The sequence below is a fragment of the Suricata suricatta genome, chromosome 9 (assembly GCF_006229205.1).
Source record: "Suricata suricatta isolate VVHF042 chromosome 9, meerkat_22Aug2017_6uvM2_HiC, whole genome shotgun sequence".
Taxonomy (NCBI): domain Eukaryota; kingdom Metazoa; phylum Chordata; class Mammalia; order Carnivora; family Herpestidae; genus Suricata; species Suricata suricatta.
Genome location: NC_043708.1, coordinates 93,806,869 through 93,828,406, shown reverse-complemented (window position 1 = coordinate 93,828,406; position 21,538 = coordinate 93,806,869). Strand labels below are relative to the sequence as shown.

At 36.7% G+C, this 21,538-nt stretch overlaps 1 protein-coding gene across 2 annotated transcripts in view; it reads left to right on the top strand.

Annotated features, from left to right (window-relative positions):
• The window catches only part of DNAAF4 (dynein axonemal assembly factor 4), a 65,234-nt gene extending 50,165 nt beyond the window's left edge, over positions 1–15,069 (top strand). The window contains exons 7-9 of one of the 2 annotated variants that reach the window (XM_029951660.1): positions 10,513–10,666; positions 11,932–12,037; positions 14,568–15,069. In XM_029951660.1, the coding sequence (XP_029807520.1) occupies positions 10,513–10,666; positions 11,932–12,037; positions 14,568–14,677 (370 nt within the window). In that variant the 3' untranslated portion in view covers positions 14,678–15,069. The remainder of the gene's footprint in view (positions 1–10,512; positions 10,667–11,931; positions 12,038–14,567) is intronic. The other variant, XM_029951661.1, reaches the window with a different exon arrangement.
• Positions 15,070–21,538: the final 6,469 nt, after the last annotated feature.

Genomic DNA, 21,538 nt, shown 5'->3' with positions numbered 1-21,538 from the left:
GTCAGCCTGCTCCCGAGGCCCTGCCTTGGTGGTTGTGGGGAGAAGAATAGAGGTGTCGCAATCCCTTCTTGAACCAAGGGTTTCAACCCACTCTTTAGGGTCTGATCTCCCTGTCCCATGGGTGGGCCAAGTTGTATTTTCCAAGCCCCACCTCGTCTCCAAATCCTAGTTCACGCACTGTAGCGCTACTGCCCTAGATGACATGTACTCTCACAGGCAGGCAGCTTCCTAGGCAGGAATCAGTGCGGGGGTAGGTGAGCATTTTTTCCTGGCGCCGTCTAGGAATAGGGGTGCTGAGCCCAAGGAAAATGCGCCAGCCAAAGGGGACAGATCTCTCTCCCTGCGCCCTGCGGTTATAGATGGGATGATAGGATCCCTCTCCGTCCCAGGCCCAGCCAAGGTTGTTCTCTCTCTAGAGACAGCTCTATGAGCATTTTCAGCCTGTCTTTCTCTTCCCCTCATCTCTACATGGCTCTGCGTGCTGCTTGATGCTCTGCTAGGAGGGAGCTGCCTCCCCTCCAAGCCTCAGGTTGTGGCCCATTTTTATCTTCCCCAGTTTGCAGTCATTCAGGCACTTATGAGGCTGTCCTCTTTGTGGACTCTGTTCCTTTTCCTCCCGCTCTTGTGGCTTCAGTCCTTCTTAGTTTGATAGATGTGGGCAGGTGAAAACTACAGAGCTCCCTACTTCTCCCCCATCTTGCCAGCTCCCCCCAAGCGTGTGACTCCTGATTTTGGCTGAGGTCATGATGTCAAGGCTCTTGAGTCTGAGCGCCACGTCAGGCTCTATGCTAACAGCTCAGAGTCTGGAGTCTGCTTGGGATTCTTTCTCTCCCTTTTTCTCTGCCCTTACTGCACTTGTGCTAGCATACACTTTCTCTCTATTTCAAAATTAATAACTTCAAGAAAACAAAAAAGAAAGGAAGAGATCCCATGAGGGGCTCATTGGACGAAAAGAAAATGGAGCAATTAAGAAATTAGAGGGCATTGATAGAAGTGCCCTTATAGATAGATAGACAACTTATAAAGTCTATCAAAGACTTAGCATGAAGGGAAAGTTGGCAGAATAGAAAGTTCTGATTAGTGGCTGAGATTCCAGAGTTTAACATTTCCAAGGTAGTGCAGTTCAGATGATGATGAAGGCCAAGGTATGGCCCTAAGAGTGGATAGCAGAAGTACAGTTGAAAGAAAGGTATGTTGATTAAGGAATTCCAGGTATTTCAAGACTAAATTGATAAATGGGACATATACATAAACCTATGAATCTTCTGGAATCATGCCAGAAATTGGGGTAGAGACAGATGCTGGGAAACAGTTTCAAAGCCCTTAATGAACATGAGAAGAGTAATCTTAACTTCTCTCTCTCTTTGTCTCTCTTTAAAGTAGGCTCCTTGCCAACTTAGGGTTTGACTTCATGATCATGAGATCAAGAGTCGTAAACTTTAACAACTGAGCCAGACAGTTGTCCCAGGAGAATAGTGATTTTTAAAAAGCCAGGAGATGACAGTGACTAAAAGGCTATAGGGGGAAAGATGTCAGGAATCCCAAAGGATAGTGACTTCTATATAAAGAGAGAGTTACAGCTTGCAACTAGCAGAAGAGAGCCTGGAGAATGCCAGTTTCTGCAGTCCTCACCCCTGATGTGGGACTTGGGAATAGACTCAGTGGAGAGGAGGGTAGAGATTAACATTGCCTTCATGGCAGAGCCAAGTTTATTTTAGCCAGGTTTTGTGGAAAATTTAAAGGTATAGGAAAGGAGTGAGAGGTGGAGTCAATTATGGCAAAACCAGGAATGAAAAAGCACAAACGAGGGGCACCTGGCTGGCTCATTTAGTAGAGCATATAACTCTTGATCTGGGTCTTAACTTCCAGCCCCTCTTTGAACATAGAGATTACTTTAAAAAAAAGTGTAGAGGTGCCTGGGTGGATCAGTCAGTTAAATATGTCACTTTGGCTTAGGTCATGATCTCATGGTTTGTGAGTTCGAGCCCCACATCAGGTTCTGTGCTAGTGGCTCAGAGCCTGGAGCCTGCTTCTGATTCTGTGTCTCCCTCTCTTCTTTTTCTGCCTCCGCCCTGCTCAGGCTCTGTCTCTCTCTCAAAAATAAACATTAGAACAAAAAATTTTTTTAGAAAGTGCAAAGGAGTAGAGGGGGATGGAAGTAAGAAAGAGTGGCAACATGACAGGAAAAGTGTGCTTTTACATCAGTGCTCAAAGATAACAGGGTTCATTGACATGGTGAGACAGGTCTTTCTCACAGGTGTTATGATGCTATGACTGGCTAAAGGTCCTAGGCAGTGTTGATCTGGTCTTATTTCTTTTTCTTATTTAAAACAATTTCTTTAAATGTTTTATTTATTTTTGGGAGAGAGAGAGACAGTATGAGCAGGAGAGGGTAAGAGAGAGAGGGAGACACAGAATCTGAAGACAAGCTCCAGGCTCTGAACTAGCTGTCAGCACAGAGCCTGATGTGGGGTTCAAATCCATGAACCATGAATCATGATCTAAGCTGAAGTCAGACGCTCAACCGACTGAGTCACCCAGGCACCCTGGTCTGATCTTATTTCTGATACTCTAAAGATGTGATTTGAATTTAAGAGTAGAAAGGACAGATATGATCCTTGAGCCAGGGTTAGAATTTTGACTGACAAGTGCAGTGAAAGGTTGTGTGTGTGTGTGTGTGTGTGTGTGTATTAAAATAAATTTAAAATTAGGGGTACCTGGGTGGCTCAGTTGGTTGAGCACCTGACTTTGGCTTAGGTCCTGATCTTGTGTTGTGGGTTGGGCCCCGCATCGGGCTCTCTGCTGACAGCCCAGAGCCTAGACCTTGCTTCGGATTCTGTGTCTTCCTTCTCTCTCTCTGCCCATCCCCTGCTTGCCCTTTCCTCTCTCTCCCTGTCTCTCAAAAAATAAAATTAAAATGTCAAAAAAAATTTTTGAAAGCTAAATTTAAAAATTTTTAAGTAAAATATTTAAATAAAACTGACTACCGGCAAAAGCAATGAATTGGCAGCAACTTAGTGTGAAAGTATACTTTGCAGAAGTCAGACATCACTGGTAGATTGTAATTACTTTTAGTCTCTCTTGTTTTTGTGCCACTTTGCCTTACTACCTCCAATTAGGTGGAAAAAGAAAGAGAAGCAAAATAAGAGGAGAGAAAGCTGAGAACAAGGAGAGATGGAAGAAAACTCAGTAGTTAATAACACCAGAGAAACAGAGGAAAGTACAGTTAGTTACTCATAGTGCCAAGTACAAATAGATAAGAGGAAAGGTAAGACTTGGTAGAAGACTATCCTCACTAGCAATGTAATGTGATACAGAAGGTAGAAATAGTCATAATAGAACTGATTCAGAAGCGGTGTGTTGAATTTAAGCCAAAGGATGAAATATCTTCGTCTCCAGAGGCTTTGTTTCATGATAGCCTTCTATATTTACACAGGCAAACAGTCCAACTGTTCTTACTATGCTAAAATCCATGGGACACTTGTTTCACAGAGGGTAGAGGTGGGCAAGCCTTTCAAAAAGCAATAGCTTTTTCTTAGAAAAAGCCACAGATTGTCTTCATGGTTTTTTTGTTGTTGTTGTTTTGGGCGGGGGGGGGGGGGGGCTGGTCTCCTGCTGCTGTATCTAGTTTTAAATGCCAGATCTCTACCTTTTGGGAAAATACATAAGCTTAGGTAATTTTACTTGCTCATGAAAGCATTTTACCTTTTCCAATTAACATTATGTACCAGGTAGCTTTTTACTGAGAACATCTCATAAAACAGAGTCTAGATGCTCTAATACAGACATGTGTATGGTATTTATGTTGTTACTTAACATAATCATGACTCATAATCTGTAAATAACTTTAATAGCTGTCCTCCTAGACACTTTCAATCATATGAAGTAAATGGACCATAAGTGGACCATTGTTCTGTCCCAAAGACATTACTCTGTTCTTGACTTTTCGTGTAAGTTGTTTTGGACTCTGTCTTAACTTTAAACTTAACGCCCTTCTTTGCCCATGCCAGGGCCACTTGAATCCCATCTACATACCTCACTCTGTACATAGAAGTCTAGTGTTAGATTGGAGGGAATTAAGGATGTATTATGCTACAATCCAGCTCCCAGCATTGTATTGCTATTATTACATAAAATCATTGTCTACTCTAGTTCTTGGGTCTGAATTTTCTTTTTATTCTCTTGGCCTAAGTGCCAGATTTTGTAGCCTGTCTAATTCTCCATTCCTTTTAAGATTGAGCATCTGCTGTACTTTCATTTTTCCTTTTGCCTCTGGGCTAACTCTATTTCTGAGCCCCAGCTCTGTAGGACCCCACTGTCTGCTAACAGACTAACCTCGTCTGCCAGCCTGTATTTCCGTGTCCTAATTGTTTGCGTATGTTCTGTATCTGGATTCGATCTACTTTTGCTGGATGTCCTTTTACTTCATGCTGGACTTTTTGTGCTGATTATTGACCATCTTCTCCCAACACAGTATATAATTCTACTTGCCAAACTGAATTTCTTTCAAATGCTTAGGGTTGGGTCCATGTCCTAGCAAGACCTGTGAAGGGTGAGCCTACCACAATTTCATGAGTACTGGGAGAAGACAGGAGATGCATTGGTTAGAGACAAAGGACTGTTATTCAAGGCACAGCAAGCAGTGTGAGTGTCATGTTGGTTCCCTTTGTCCCTCAAGTCCCGCATGGCCAATGCAAAGGCAGGCCCAGGTTTGAACCACAGCTGAGAATATCATGCTTAAAGAACATAATTTTTCATGAGAGGATTGTAAGCAAACATGTCCAGCCTTTGACCCACAAGGAGATACTATCTTTTTTTTATACAGAACAGCAGATAAATCTGCTCTTCGCCCCAGAGAGAGATACTATATTTTCCAAGGCTGTGTGCTCTATGAACATCTTTGAAAATATCATCCCAAATGAAAGCTGTCTGTGCATCTGACACAAGACATGCATGAACATAAGATTCCCATGGAGAATCATCTTCCAACAGCCCTTTGCACCTGTCTACTTTCAGGACAGATCTGCCAAATCTGCCTCGCTCTGCTCCATTTTATTTTATTTATTAAATTTTTTTTAATATTTGTTTTTGAAGGAGAGAGAGACAGAGTGCAAGTGGGGAGAGGGAGACACAGAATCTGAAAAAGGCTCCAGGCTCTGAGTTGTCAGCACAAAGCCTGACGCTGGGCTGGAACCCACAAACTGTGAGATCATGACCTGAGCCAAAGTCAGAAGCTTGACTGAGCCACCCAGGCACCCCCTTCTGCATTTTAAAAACTATGTTTCTGGAGATAAGAGTTTTCTTATACTGCTACCTTCTTCCTGAGTTACAGAAGTTTAGAATCCATATTTATTCTAAGATGACTCTTTGATATAATTATCATTTTGTTCAGTTGCTTGTTTGTAAGCATTTTATAGCCCATAATATTCTGTTGCAATACAGTACCTATTATGGCCTAACTTGTCATTTTGTTTGGTATGTAGTTTCCTTTTCTCTTTTGCATCCTGAGTGCTAAATTGTACTGGTTGATGTGTCTTCACTAAGGCACAGTGATACTCAGCTTTAGAAGCTCTTGAGATACCCAAGAATGCTTTCTATGCTGAAAGATAAGATACTGAAAGAGACAATGATTTTTGAAGTCCTTTCAGGGGTAGGTGGCGGTTACAGTTCCCACTGCCCACAAAACAGAGTTGTTCTGTGGAGTGTGTGTTGCTCCTGCCCCTCTTGCTGTTTCTAAGCCCTGCTACTTCTGATTTCTCCTAGCTCTCTTCTGTCCTTTTCTTTACTTCCCTCTATGTCACTTCTTTCTTATCAGTCCTGCCTCTTGATTGCTTCTCCCACAGTCTTGTACAAAATCTTGGACCCTTTTGGCCATACTAATCAGAATGTTTCTTTCTTTACAAAGGCATACCAGTCAGTCATCATAAAAATGACAGAAAAAAAAAAACAGGATTATTTGCAATTATCCATGTCTCTTTTGTCCTCACTATACATTCAGTATAATAATCACTCAATGTGTGTTGAATTAGAGTACTTTTGCATAATTCTTTTCACTGGCATTGCCTTATTTGGAGCATCAATGGAAACTTCATGGTTATTAACTTCTCTATTTAAATTTGGTGTTACTACTGTCCTTTAGACTAAAGGTTTAATTTTTTCCCTTTCCTTTTGACATTTGTCTGTTTCCAAATTATTCCAAAAGCCATAAGGCAGATGTTTGGATGTTTGTGTGGCATTAAACTTAAAAAAAACGTAATGTTAATTTGGATTTATATTTTTATATACATGGAAACAAAAATATTTTAATATTTTATACTTCTTGATTTTATGCCTCCTACAATGGTTCTTTTAATAACACTCGTTGTAGGGACACCTGGGTGGCTCAGTCAGTTAAGCCTGACTTCAGCTCAGGTCGTGATCTCACAGTTTGTGGGTTCGAGCTCCGCATCAGTCTCTGTGCTGACAGCTCAGAACGTGGAGCCTGCTTCGGATTCTTTATCTCCCTCTCTCTCTGCCCCTCTCCTGCTCACACACTCTCTCTGTCTCTCAAATATAAACATTAAAAAAATTTTTTAACTATAAACTTAAAGATAAAAAATGGAACTCTTCTTCAAATGTGTGGGTTAATATAAGATTTGTATAGACATACAGACCAATGGATTAAATAGTCCAGAAATAGCTCTCCTCTCTGTGATCAAATGATTTTTCAACAGTTATTCAGTGGGGAAAGGACAGTCTTTTCAACACATGGTGGTAGGAAAACTGGAAATTCATATGGAAAAGAATGAAGTTGGGCCCTTACCTAACAACTTATATAAAAATTAACTCAAAAGAGATCAAAGACTTAAACATAAGAGCTAAAACAATAAAATTCTTAGAATAAAACAGAGTACTTCAGGACATTGGATTGGGCAATATTTCTTGGATATGTCATCAAAAGCACAGACAACAAACGAAAAGTGAACTGAAATGCAACAAAATAAAAAACTTTTGTGCACGAAGGACACTATTAACAGAGTGAAAAGACCACCCATGGAATGGAGAAATATTTGCAGATCATATACCTGATAAAGGGTTAATATCCAGAATATATTTAAAGAATTTCTGCAACTCAACAGCTTAAAAACTAAACAATCTTTTTAAAAAAGTAGGCAAAGGAAATTATAAATAAAAATTAGGCAATGAACTTAAATAGACATTTCACCAAAGAAAATCTACAGAAGGCAAAAGCACATGAAAAGATGCTGAATATCACTAATTACTTAGAAAATGCAAATCAGAATCACAGTGGGATACTAATTTACATATATAACACTGGGTATTATCAAAAACAACCCAGAAAATAACAAGTGTTTGTGAGGATGTGGGGAAATTAAAACCCTTGAACATTGTTGGAAGGAATGTAAATGGTACACAGTATGAAACCTCCGCAAAAAGTGAAAAATAGAATTTCCATATGATTTGACAGTTTTACTTTAGGGTATATATAGAAAAGAATTAAAAGAGGAACACAAACAGATATTTGTACACCCATGTTCATAGTAGCATTATTCACAATAGCCAGAAGGTGGAAGCGACCCAAATACCCATTGATGGGTATTTTGGTAAACAAAATGTGGAATATCCATACAACATGGATGAACCTGGAAGACGTTATGCTCAGTAAAACAAGCCAGTTACAAAAGGAAAAATACAGTATGATTGCACTGATATGCAGTACCTACAGCAGTCAAATTCATAGGACAGAAAATCGAATGGTGTTTATCAAAGGTAGAAGGGAATGGGTACACAGCTTCAGTTTTGGAAGATGAAGAAGTTCTCAGATGGACCTTGGTGATGATTGCACAGCAATGTGAATGTACTTAATGCCACTAAACTATACATTTAAAAATGGTTAAAATAGTAAATTTTATGTATATTCTGCCACAATTAAAAAAGGGAGAGGGAGCTGGTAGTAAACACGATAGGTTATCCAGCCAAAATGTATGTGCTCCCTTTATCCTTATTGGCTGAGGCCCTATTTTGGTTAGGAGTGTAGACCATGTGACTTAGGATGGGAACTCCATCCCACGTCTTGGAATATATTCTGATTGACTTCAACAAATCAGGGTTGTTTTCATTGCACTGCTGGTGCGTTTATTTGTGTTTGTGTTTTGTTTTTAGATATGTGTTTTATTATAATGTTGTTTATAGAAGCAAAGTATTGGGAAACAAAAACCCTAAATGTCCATCATCAGGGGGAGACTGGTTTCAGAAATCCTGGCACAAATCAGAGAATACTTTGTTTAAAAAAACTTATAAAAATAGAGTATCTCCAAATTTCTTATTCGGAAAAGATTGTCATATTGTTGAATTTTCTTAAATGTCCCTAAACAGCAATATGTAGTACTGAGGTGTAAAAGTGGGGAGAGAGAGACAGATGGGGAGAGAAATTGAGGAAGAGAGGGAGTAACTAGTGGTTTTATTAAGAAAAATATCTATTTTTTGAAGTTTATTTTGAGAGGAAAAGCTTGAGTGGCAGAGGGAAGGAGAGAGGGTGAAGAGAGAGAATCTCAAGCAGGCCCCATTTCAGTGTGGAGCTGACGTGCGGCTCAGTATGGAACTGTGAGATCATGGCTTGAGCAGAAACCACGAGTCAGACACTTAACCAACCGAGCCACCTGGGCACGCCAAGGCAGGATATTTTTTTCTCAGTTGGGTACTTTTGGTTAATGAGACAGAAAAGGAGGTGAACCAGGAGATTTCTGGGAAAATTTTTTGTTTTTGTTTTTGGTTTTTTAATCAAGAGTCAGTTGCTTAACCAACTGAGCCACCCAGGTGCCCCAGGAGTATTATTTTATTTATTTATTTATTTATTTTTCTTTTATAGTTTATTGCCAAGTTGGTTTCCATATAACACCCAGTGCTCATCCCAACTAGTGTGGGAAAAGTTTTCTTGCTTTTAGGGAGCATATACCAGAAAGTACCATCACATTTTATTCTAATGAATATTGTGTTTGAATGTGGCACTCTAAACTATGCAGTCATCTTATACTATGAGAAAAACCAGCCCTAGGATGGAGCAGCTTGTGAATATAGTAGAATGGAGAAATGGAAGGAACCGTAGGCCTTAATAATACATTAATTCAAGCTGCTGATTTCATTGGGCATGGAGCCTTTCCTACTGGAGGTTTTTTTTTTTTTAATTTTTAAGCTTATTTATTTATTTTGAGAGAGAGAGAGAGAAACGAGCAGGGAGGGGGAGAATAAGGGACAAGAGAGAGAATCCCAAGTAGGCTCTGTGCTCTGAGCACAGAGCACAATATGGGGCTCAAATTCACAAACTGTTAGATTATGACCTGAGCTGAATTTAAGAGTCTAACACTTAACTGACTGAGCCACCCAGGTACCCCCATCAGGACTTTTAAAATATGAGATCATTTACTTCCTTGTTTAAACCAGTTTGCGTGGGAATTCTGTTACTTGCATTCAGAACATCCTAGCTGATATGACACATTTCAGAAACATAAACTGTTACCAGAGAATTAGCTTTTCTGATTGGTGCAAATTATTTTAAACTTGAATCAGGCCTCCGTTAGGTGTCACAGTAGTGTCGTCTTACCTTGTACTAATGTTTTACTGGGTGCTCTTACTTTTGATGTCATCAAATTCTAGAACTATACAGTATGCAGTCCAATCAACTGGAAATAAATACAAAGTGTTCTTTATATGACAGTTTTATACGTGGTATTTTCTATTTTCCCTTGTTTCTGAATTTTTCAAAATTCTAGGAATTGTACATGAGAAATGAAAAGCAACTTTACATTTTAAATAAATCCTTTATGTACATCTATTTGAAGAGAATTCTGGAAGATCTGAACTATTAGATGCTTTTGTTTACAAGTAACAACAAAAAAACCCAATTTAAACTGGCTCTATGTTAAAAGGAATTTATTGGCTTATATAACTAAAAAGCTAAAGATATGTTACATTTCAGGTAAAGCTTGATCCAGCAGCTTAACTGTATCACTAAGGACTCCACTTCTGTCTGCCTTTTTATTCTTTTCATAATTCCATGGTATCAGCTTTATTCCAGTGCTGGCTGTTTTCATAGTGTTAAAAAATGGTCATTGCAGTTTGGGCTGTGTGCTTTCTTCATTTGTATCCAGCAAGGGGAGTTTCCCCAATTTTTCATTCTCCAACATTGGAAACAAAGTCACAGGCTTCATTCTAAATAGACCAGTTTAGGTCACAAGCTTATCCCCAAGTCAGTCATTGTAACCAAGAGGATAGAAATATGCTTATGGCTTAAACTACCAATCACCTTTGGAGGTGAGGGTGAGGCAGTCCCATTCAGATTAGATACTGACACACGTATCTGGTGGAGAGTTGGGGGCAGTGTAGTCTACAAGTCCTCTGTACGGGGAATAGAAAAGGAGGTAAGCCACCTCCTCTGCCAAATGTCATTAGCTAGTATTTCTGTGTTTTTACTTCAAAGTTCAATTGTTTGCCTTTTTGTTTCTGTCTCACTAGCAAATTGTTTGCAACAGAAAACTATTTGGCAGCTATTAATGCATATAACTTAGCCATAAGACTAAATAACAAGATTCCACTTTTGTATTTGAATCGGGCTGCTTGCCACCTAAAACTAAAAAACTTACACAAGGCCATCGAGGATTCTTCTAAGGTATATGTATCTATTTGTTTATATATGTTGCTTTAAAATTGTTATCCTTTTATTTATTGGTTTAAATGATGCCCTTAACCTTTTTTTAAAGTTTATTTATTTATTTTTTAATGTTTATTTATTTTTTGAGAGAGACACAGAGTGTGAGCGGGGGAGGGGCAGAGAGAGAGAGGGACACACAGAATCCAAAGACAGGCTCCAGGCTCTGAGCTGTCAGTACAGAGCCCGACATGGGGCTCGAACCCAGGAACTGTAAGATCATGACCTGAGTTGAAGTCGGCCACTTAACCGACTGAACGCCCCAGGAACTCCTCTTTTTTTCTTTTAAATTTATGTAGCTGAGATGCAAGGATTATAATAGTCATCTTGTTTCTTATTTTTTCTTTTTACTGAAAAAAAAAGATTGTTTTTGAATAGACAGGAACTGGTGTTTTTTTGAGATTTCATGTTTATTTAGAAATCCCCATCTATTGCTCCTATATTTCCTTGGTGTTTCAATTGACTTTCACAAGAAAATTAGTAATGCTTGTCAGTTTGTGCTTACCCTTTTTCTTATTGAAGTTTGCAGACTTAATGCAAGCTTGAAGGAAACTTGGTATTCTCTTGTTATCACTACCACTTGCCCAGTAGGATAGCTCCCTCATAATTTCCCGATTTTCAAAGTAACTTAGTATATCCTAATTTCATTACTAATATCATGTCATTATCTTAAACTTCCGGGTTTTTTTCTAATTTTTTCATATCCAAGTAACCTGTCTTAAGGGAAAATCACATGCAAAGTCTCTTATGTCGCTCCTTGAGGTGGAAAATATGGAGGAAATAACCAGATCCTCATACTTTGATCTTATTAAGCTATTAAAAGATTTGGCAATATTTTTAGGATCCAGCTTTCCTTTTATTAGCACAATTCTGGGCATACATATTTATTGAATGATTGAATGAGCCAAATTGCCCAATTTGAATTTTTATAAAAAACCTCCAATGCTCATTAATCATTCCTGCTAATAAAGGTAAAACTGTAGAGGTTTCAAATGATAAACCAAAGGTAACTTTGGGAGAGAGGGTATGAATCTTGTATAGGAGCAATTGAACAGTTCTTTAAATTGTTCAACACAAATATAAATATTTGATACATTTCTGTATAAGTTAAGCCCCAAATTTCAGTGGGTGAAGACTTGAGGCTTGTTTTAAAGTTAAGATTTTTATCATGTTTTTTTCTCAAGTTTAAATTAGGAAATTGTCTTTCCCTTATTTTATTTTGTAAGGCACTAGAATTATTCACACCACCTGTTGCAGACAATGCTAATGGAAGAATGAAGGCACATCTACGACGTGGAACAGCATTTTGTCAACTAGAATTGTATGTAGAAGGTAAGAAATTAATAGAAATGTTTCAAGTTCCAAGTTCTATTATGAAAAGTATCATTGGGATTAAGATCATAACTTTTTAGCACACCACTGTTCTATATTTTTAGCATTTAGTATATTCTTTGCAATTTATTTGACAAAAAAAGATTTTGAAATATTTAAAAATTTATTGTTGTAGAAGGGAGTTAAATCAAGATGTAAACAACCAATTTAGGTCTAGGAAAATGCTATAGTATCAGACAACTTTTCTATGGAAAGATGTGTGATAAAAGATATGAGTCACTTAAGATATAATGGAAATTAAAAAATGAACTGCTGTGGTCATAAACACACACACACACACACACACACACACACACACACACACAAGCTCAGAAATAACTGATCTACTATAGCGTATGATCATTGCTTATATTTGTGCGATTATACTAAGGTTTATAATTCAACCTTGTGTATAGAAGCCTTCACACTAATTTTTTATTGTTTTTCATTTTTAATATGTTTAGGGACTATTTTGCAGTTACTCATTTTGCTCTAAAGGCAAAATTTTGTAGTAGTCAGTGTCTTATCTTTAACGCTCTTCTTCCCATACTTTATGTCCCCAGAGGACCATTCAGCTTTCCTTTATTCAAGGGCCAAAGGCATACTCCTTGATGATGGTTGGCCAAGGAATGTGCTCATCGATAAGGTTTTAATATTTCTGATTTGTTTTTAAACTTATTTCTGACATTTTTAGATTTTTTTAATTAAAAAAATTTTTTGAGAGAGAGCATGCATGTGTGCACAGGGCAGAGGCAGAGAAAGCGCGGGAGGGGGAGAGAGAATCTTAAACAGCTCCATGTGCAGCACAGAACCTGATGTCCATCTCATGACTTAAGGTGAAATCAAGTCATTGTAACTACTGTATTATAAATGGTGGAAAATAATTGCATATGTTAAAAAAAAAGAAAAGAAAAAAAAGTAAACTTGATTTATACTAAAAAAAAAAAAAATCATCCAAAAAAAAAAGGTGAAATCAAGAGTCCTGTGCCCAGCTAACTGAGCCACTGAGCACCCATATGAGATTTATATGCCCTATACTTCTTTTACCTTCAGTGTCTTATCCAGCCTTGTTAAGATAAAAATTATCAACACAGGAATGAAACATTGTAAAGCATTCTTTAGAACTTATAGAACATAGACTTTCTTAGCTAAAAATACTCTTTGTTTTAAAGATGAGAAAATGGAGGCTTGGAGAAGTTACATGATTTACCTCAAGTGGCATGGCAAATCAGTAGCACTTAGAACTCAACTTTTCTTATTCTCAAAGAAATTCTCTCACTAGTTATTTTGGTGAAGATTTAGACTCATTTTTGTATTTAACAACCAGCCCACAATGCTTTCCTTTTAGCCAATTTTCCTCAAAAGAATTCTATAGATATGAGAGCTTTAGGAAAAAACCATAAACTATAGTCTATGAGTTATATAAAGTATGGATTGAGTCTACCAACATTATTTTGTTAACCTAGAATTGTTTTAATTTTTTTAATGTTTTATTTATTTTTTGAGAGATAAAGACACAGAGGGCAAGCGGCGGGGGAGGGGGGCAGAGAGAGAGAGGGAGACACAGAATCTGAAACAGGTTTCAGGCACTGTGCTGTCAGCACAGAGCCCATTGTGGGGCTCGAACTCATGAACTGTGAGATCATGACCTGAGCTGAAGTTGGATGCTTTACCAACTGAGCCACTCAGGTCCCCCTAATTTAGAATTTCTAAGTAAGATGCCATTTTTCAAAAAATGTCCTTCATACACACACACACACACACACACACACACACACACACATACATATATGATATGTAAATATATATTACATATAAAATATAATAGTGTGTTTGAGTCTTTTCATGCTTTAATGAATTTAAGCTGTTAACTTATTTGTACATGAATTTAAAATAACTACTACTGAGGTGCCTGGAAGAATTGGAAGAACATGTGACTCTTGGTCTTGGCCCCACATTGGGTGTTGAGATTACTTCAAATTTTAAAAACCTTTAAAAAAACTGCTTCTTGGGGTACCTGCATGGCTCAGTTGGTTAAGCATCTGGCTTGGGTTCAGGTCATGATCTCACGTTTCATGGGTTCGAGCCCCACGTTGGGCTCTGTGTTGACTGCTAGCTCAGAGCCTGGAGCCTGCTTCAGATTCTGTGTCTCCCTGTCTCTCTGACCCTCCCCTGCTCGCACTGTCTCTCCTGTCTCTCAAAAATGAGTAAAAGACATAAAAAAAAATTTTAAAAAGCTGCTTCTTCCTGAATCTTGAGTGAAATGAGTATAATTATTTCTGAAATCATTGAAAAATTTCTGCAATCTTTTAGAAATACTACACAGAGATGCATATATGAAAATAAGAATCTAATTAAAAACCTGGTACTTGTCCTGAACCATTAGAAAAACATGCTCTAATTGGTTATTTTTATGAAAAAATATTGTCTAGATAACACAAGTATTTATAAAATACTGATTTTATTGACCATCATTGCTATATAACTATAGGCCTACAGGATTATGAAGCTGCACTTAAGATTGACCCTTCCAATGAAGTTGTACAAAATGATGCTGAGAAGATTCGGAATATAATTCAAGGAACAGACCTAAAATCTTAATGACTGCTGAAGCAACTAGGTATTGTACTAGATTTTGTTTGGAGGTTTTCAAAAATAACTGGAGGCATTAGGAATCTTTGTAAATATTATGGCTGATTGTGCAGAATCACTTTCTCTTTAGTTCCCTAATTCTACAGAGGACAAAATATTATAAATCCATTGAAAATGAAATGTTTGAGTTGAATGGTTTCTGAATAAGTAAAACAAGGATGATGTAATTCTTTGCTTCTTCAATACGCAGATTACATACATATATATATATATATAGTTGTTACTAAATTTAGCTTGCCCTTATAACTAACCAAATATTTGTTGGTGTGTTGAATATTAAGACACTGATTTGTTTTTGACAAGGTAAATTTTGAAAATAAATGACCACATTTATAAATGTTCTTAAATATACTACTTACTTGTCTGAATGGTTGACCTTGGTATAATTTATATTGATGTTCACTTAATTTTCAGTGCACACACCTTTTTTTCCCCTTTGATACTTTTCCACCACCTGTTGCAGGAGGCTAGACCAGTTGTCTACCAACTGTTTGGGAAACCGGGTTTTCAACTTCAGGTATAGGCAGTGTCCCCAAGGAACTGATCATATTTCATACTATCTGATGAAGGTAAGTTTTCTAGTGAGATGTCTTTTAGTAACTTCAAGTACAATAGGAATAAGAAAAAAAAGACAGCGAAGGGTGACTGTTAACACCAAATATTATGATACTGGCATCTGATTGCACCACTTGTGTTGTATCACTGTGATGATGCAAGCATTAAGCAAAAACAGTACAGCTACCCTTTTGCACATAGTAGTTATCACAATTGTCTGTTTATATTTAGAAGATTTTTAGGAAAGCAAAACACAGTTTTTTAGGAATAAGGTATTACAGCATTTGGTCCTCTGATGTCATTCAAATGTGCTATAAAACAGTTTCATTTTTTTAACGCAGTAATTTTTTTGAATGGGTAAGGGTAGTTCAGCAACCTTGAGACTTTTACTTTCATAAAGCAACTTTTGATAACCTACAGAGCAGCCTTGTCCAGTTATTAGACCTTCTAATAAGGCAGATTTGCTTTTGCTTGTTTGTTTTTATTTTTAAAAATAAGTGTTACCAAAATAAAGATGGATCTTCATGGGTGCCAAATACCAGTTTGATTCTCAAAATATGTTAACCAACCTAGTGCTTCTTCAGGCTCTTCCTATTACCATCCTCTCCTCCGGCCCCTTCAAAAAAGACTCGGCCCACGAGCTGCCCTAAGGGCAAAAGATCTATCCTTGGAGGAATAGAAGAAGGGATAGTTTTAACTAGTTATTTGTGAATATTTTTGACTCTATTGTCTAAATAAAATCTTGGTTTAAATGCAAGAGATGAATTTGTATTCACAAAACACATGACCTCTTTTGAGCAATCTCCTATGGTTTACAAGGGGCTTTTGTCTTAGATTGAAGTAGTGACAGAGTTGAAATATTGATACAACATTCCCATTTCCTTAATGATAAAAACCTCCCAAATAATAGTGCCAATTATTATTAAGGCCTATGAATAAAAGATTAGAAAAAAATTCTTATGTTAGTCCTTTGATTTTTTTCGTAATGTCAATTATTTGATTGAAATTAATTTCAAGATACCAAATGGACAGTAAACTAAATGTAACTGTTACAGAAATGGAAACTGAAGGGACCTTCAGTCACCTGAAGGGGATCTTTAATCCCCCACTACTTTGTGATTACAATACACATAAATACATAGCATACATGTTAATTAAAGATAACTTTTTGACAAATTTGGCTATGAAGAAATATCAAAACTGTATCAAAATGTTGATTATAAAGGAAAGATCAGACTTAGCCCATTTTTATAGTGGATGCCTTACAGGAATAGGAAATAGTTATTGTTAGACTTAATTAAAAAAATACTTTCTAATATGCCAGTAGCCCTTTGACTGATCATCACTTGAGAGTCAGGGTAGATGGGTAACTAGTTTGATTAAACCTGCCTTTATCTCATTAGAGTGCTTAAGCATTTTGAGAAAAGTTCATTTCTTTCTTCCCAGAAAGAGGTTTGTCAATAACATTAAGCAAAAGTGGTTTGTTCCAGACCAGGTTTGGTATAATTTTTTTAATGCATTTTAGCTCTTGACTGACAGAAAAGCTGTCTCTTTCTCTCCCTCTGTCTCTCTGCGCCTCCCCTGCCCATGTGTGTTCAAGCTCTCTCTCTCAGAATAAACAAACATTAAATAAGACAAAGGATAAAAACAATATGATCATTTCCATAGAAGAAAAACATTAGACAAGGTACAATATCCCATTCATACTAAAAACCCTCAACAAAGTGGGGTTAGAGGGAACAGACATCAACATAACAAAGGCCATCTATGAAAAACTTACCATTAACATCATCCTCAATGAGGAAAAACAGAGCTTTTCCCCCAAGGTCAGGAACAAGACAGAATGTCCACTCTCACCATTTTCGTTGAACATAGTACTGAAGTTTTAACCACAGAAATTAGACAAGAAAAAGAAATGAAAGGCATTGGAATTGGTAAGGAAGAGGTAAACCTTTGACTATTTGTAGATGACATGATACTAGAAAACCCTAAAAACTCCACCAAAAAACTGCTAGCACTGATAAATGAATCAGGACGGCTGCAGGATACAAAATCGATATACAGAAACCTGTAACATTTCTATACACTAATAATGAAGTAGCGGAAGGAGAAATTAAGAAAATCCCACTTACAGTTGCACCAAAAATAATAAAACCTAGGGATAAGCCTAACCAAAGAGGGGAAAGACGTACTTTGAAAACTATAAAACACTGATGAAAGAAATTGAAGGTGACACAAATGGAAAGATAGTCTATGCTCATGGATTGGAAGAATAAATATTGTTAAAATGTCCATACTACCCAAAGCAAATATCTACAGATTCAGTGCAATCCCAATCAAAATACCAACAGCCTTTTTCACAGAATTAGAATAAACAATCCTAAAATTTGTATGGAACCACAAAAGACCCTGAAGAGCCAAAGCAATCTTGAAAATAACAACAAAACTGGAGGTATCACAATCCCAGATTTCAAGATATACTACAAAGCTGTAGTAATCAAAACAGTATGGTACTGGCACCAAAATAGACACATAGACCACTGAAACAGAATAGAGAGCCTAGAAATAAACCCACAATTATATGGTCAATAAATCTATGACAAAGGCAAACATATGCAGTGGGAAAAGAAAAGTGGGTTTTACAAATAGTATTGGGAAAACTGGACGATTTTCTTACACCATAAACAAAAATAAACTCAAAATGGGCTAAAGATGTAAATATGAGACTAAAACCAGAAAAATCCTAGAAGAGATCAAAGGCAGTAATTCTCTGACATTTTTCTAGACATATTTCCTAAGGCAAAGGAAGCAAAAGCAAAGACAAACTACTGGTATTACATGAAAATAAAAAGCTTTGTATAGCAAAGGAAACAACAAAACAAAAAGACACCTACTGAATTGGAGTGCAAATGATATATTCGATAAGGAGTTAATATCCAAAGTATATAAAGAACTTGCACAACTCAACATCAAAAAACCCAAATACTCTGATTAAAAATAGGCAGAAGATACAAACAGACATGACTACAAAGATACCTGAAAAGATGCATTTATCACTCATTGTCAGGGAAATGCAAATCAGAATCACAATGAGATATCACCTTACACCTGTCGGAATGGATAGTATCAAAGTATCAAGAAATAAGTGTTGGTGAGGTGTGGAGTAATGGAACCATCAGGCGCTGTTGATGGGAATTCAAGCTGGCGCAGCCACTGTGGAAAACGGGTAGATTACTCAAAAAATTAAAAACAGAATTACCATATGACCCAAGAATTCCACTGCTGAGTATTTACCCAAAGAAAATGAAAACAAGAATGTTAAAGGATATATGCACCCCTATGTTTACTGCAGCATTATTTACATTAGCCAGAATGTGGAAGCAACCCAAGTATCCATTGGATAAAGAAGATATGGTATGTATCTACAATGGGATATTACCCATAAAACAAAAGAAATTCTGCCATTTGCAACAACATGGATGGATCTAGAGGGTATAATGCTAAGTGAGATAAGTCAGTATCAGAAAGACAAATACCATAGGAATTCATTCATGTAGAATTTAAGAAACAAAATAAACAAAGAAAAAAAGAGACCAAAAAAAAAATTCTCTTAAATATGAAGAACTGGTGGTTGCCAGAAGAGTGGGAATGGCTGAAATTGGTAAAAGGAATTAAGGGTATCCTTATCATCATGAGCACTGGGTAATGTGAAGAATTGTTGAATCACTATTATTGTATGCCTGAAACTAATATAATAGTGTATGGTAATTATTCTGGAATTTTTAAAATCATTAAAAATTTAAAAAAATAATTTAAAAAGTAAAAAAAAAAAAATGGAGTCACTTGCCCCCATTGCTGCAAACCAGGTTGTAATTGCAGGAATCTGACCTTTAACCAATCTGGAATTTTCTGATCAGCACTAGCGAATGCTTGCTGGCCCCTACTCTTCCCCCAAAGGAAGGTGACCTTGCCTGAAATTGGAAACAATCCTTCCTTTTGTTGTTGTTGTTGTTGTTGTTGTTGTTAATAGCTTCTTTGTTCCACCCTGTTTCTGCCTATAAACATCTTCCATTTTGTTCAGTCTCTAGATGGGATGCTGCTCGATTAACTGTTGAATAAAGCCAATCAAATCTTTCAAAGTCACTCAGTTGAACTGCCTTTTAACACCTAGAACAAGGAGAATTAGAATAGAATGTTTCATGGCAGCTGCATCCAATTGTATACAACAGGCTTCCTCTTTCCTGTAAAGTTTAGATGAATTACCTTTGTTTACAAACCTTAAGCATACCTCATGTAACTAACTCTCCACTAAAACCAGGTTTGTTCTTCAGATGACGACATTACCAGCATCTTCTCTTTGCCACTGCCCATAGTTTTTGAAATGTAATTCTCCTTTATAAAATGTTTTATTTTTTTAAATTTTTCTTTCTAAAATGTTTTAAAGGCATATGACCCCATGACCTTCTGAAGATAGTCTCTTCAAGGAACTACTTTTGACAGTATTTATTCATTTTATTATTTTTTTTAAATTATATTTTATTTATATACTTATTTCATTTATTTCACTAATATTATTCATTTTAGCCTTTCTGTGACCTAAATAAACATGTTTTTTGTTTAGTAAACAAAACAAACAGTATAATAATAGAAATAGTAAACTCAATAATTTTGACCTATTATACATAAAAAAACCAACTTATTTGGTCAAATATATTTATTACATTTTTGATGAAGTATACTAGATTTCTGATAGTTTATAGCTAAAAGAGAGGAGAAAGACCTAAACACACTGGTAAAATATTCTTTTGGGAAGATAAACTTTGTTTTATTTGAAGCTGAGAGCTTGTGCTATATTTTCAGGTAACTATGAGTCAAGAAATGGAAGTGAAATGTCAAAAATTTTGATTTTTATGTAAAGGTAGGAAAGTCTGCCTAAAGTATGTGAGTTTTTTATTTTTGTTGTCCCCAGAGACAGAGGATGTGTACCACATGAGTGAGCAAGTGGGGTAGGGGTGGGGGGGGAGGGGGAGAGAGAGAGAGAGAGAGAGAGAGAGAGAGAGAGAGAGAGAGAGAGAGAGAGAGAGAGAGAGTCCTAAGCAGGTTCCTCACTCAGCATGGAGCCTGATGTGATGCTCAATCTCATAACCATGAGATCATGACTGGAGCAGAAATCAAGAGTCCGATGCTTAACCTACTTAGGCACGCAGGGGCCCCTGTGAATTTTTTACCTAATGTGTTTAAATATTTTCTACAAGAATGAATTGTTCAAACTGTTATCTGAAACGAAATCATTCTTTTTGGAAAAATTACAAACTCATTTGTGTTTATTTACTTATTTGTAAAGTAAGTTACAAATTTGTGTATTTGTTTACTCATTTACTTACATTTTAGCATATTCCAAAAATGTACTGCTTTATGTTGAATATCCTACAAAATGGTGAATTTCATACAGTCCAAACATTAAAGCTTCTTTTAAGTTGTTTGTTCTAAATATACGATAAGCTGGTGAATAATTCTGCATATTGTCTACCTATGCTTTTGATTTTATACAGTTTAGTTTTTTTAGTCCATATTAAAGAAACATTACTCTGTAGTTGTCTTCAACTACATTTTATCTTTAGAACTGATTAGTATATGTCAGTAGTTTACAAAAAGTGATCCCATCAGAATAGGCTATATTGTCCTATCTTTAAAAAAATAACCTTTGGCCCATACATCTGCTTCCAGCTTTCAGTCTATTTCTCTGTTCAGTGTACAGCAAAACTACTAAAAAGTACCACTTCCATTCTTTCTTAAACCTATTCCATTAAAGTTTTTCTTTCTGTGACCTCACTAAAACACTTCTCCTTGAGGTAACCAATGTTCTCTGCATTGCCTATTTGTGCCTTCAGATCTCAATCCGTGTGTTATCTCTCAAGATAATGTCACACAGCTGGTTCATTCCCTTTCTTGAAACAAGTTCTTGGTTTTTGGGCATCAATTTCTAGTTTCTTCCTCCTTCACGAATCACTTCTTGATTTCATTTGTTTATTCATATTCATTCCCCTGATTTCTAAATGTTGGAGTTCCCTGGAGCTTAGTCGTTTGGTCTCTTTCCCATGAATACTTTATAGTTTTATCTGGCCTTATGATGTTAAATAATATCTTTGTGTGGATGTTGTTCAGATTGATTATATTCAATGTGGGCTTCTACCCGGAACTCCAGACTACATATTCAGTTGTCTCATAACAGCCCTACTTTCCCTAGAGATTCTC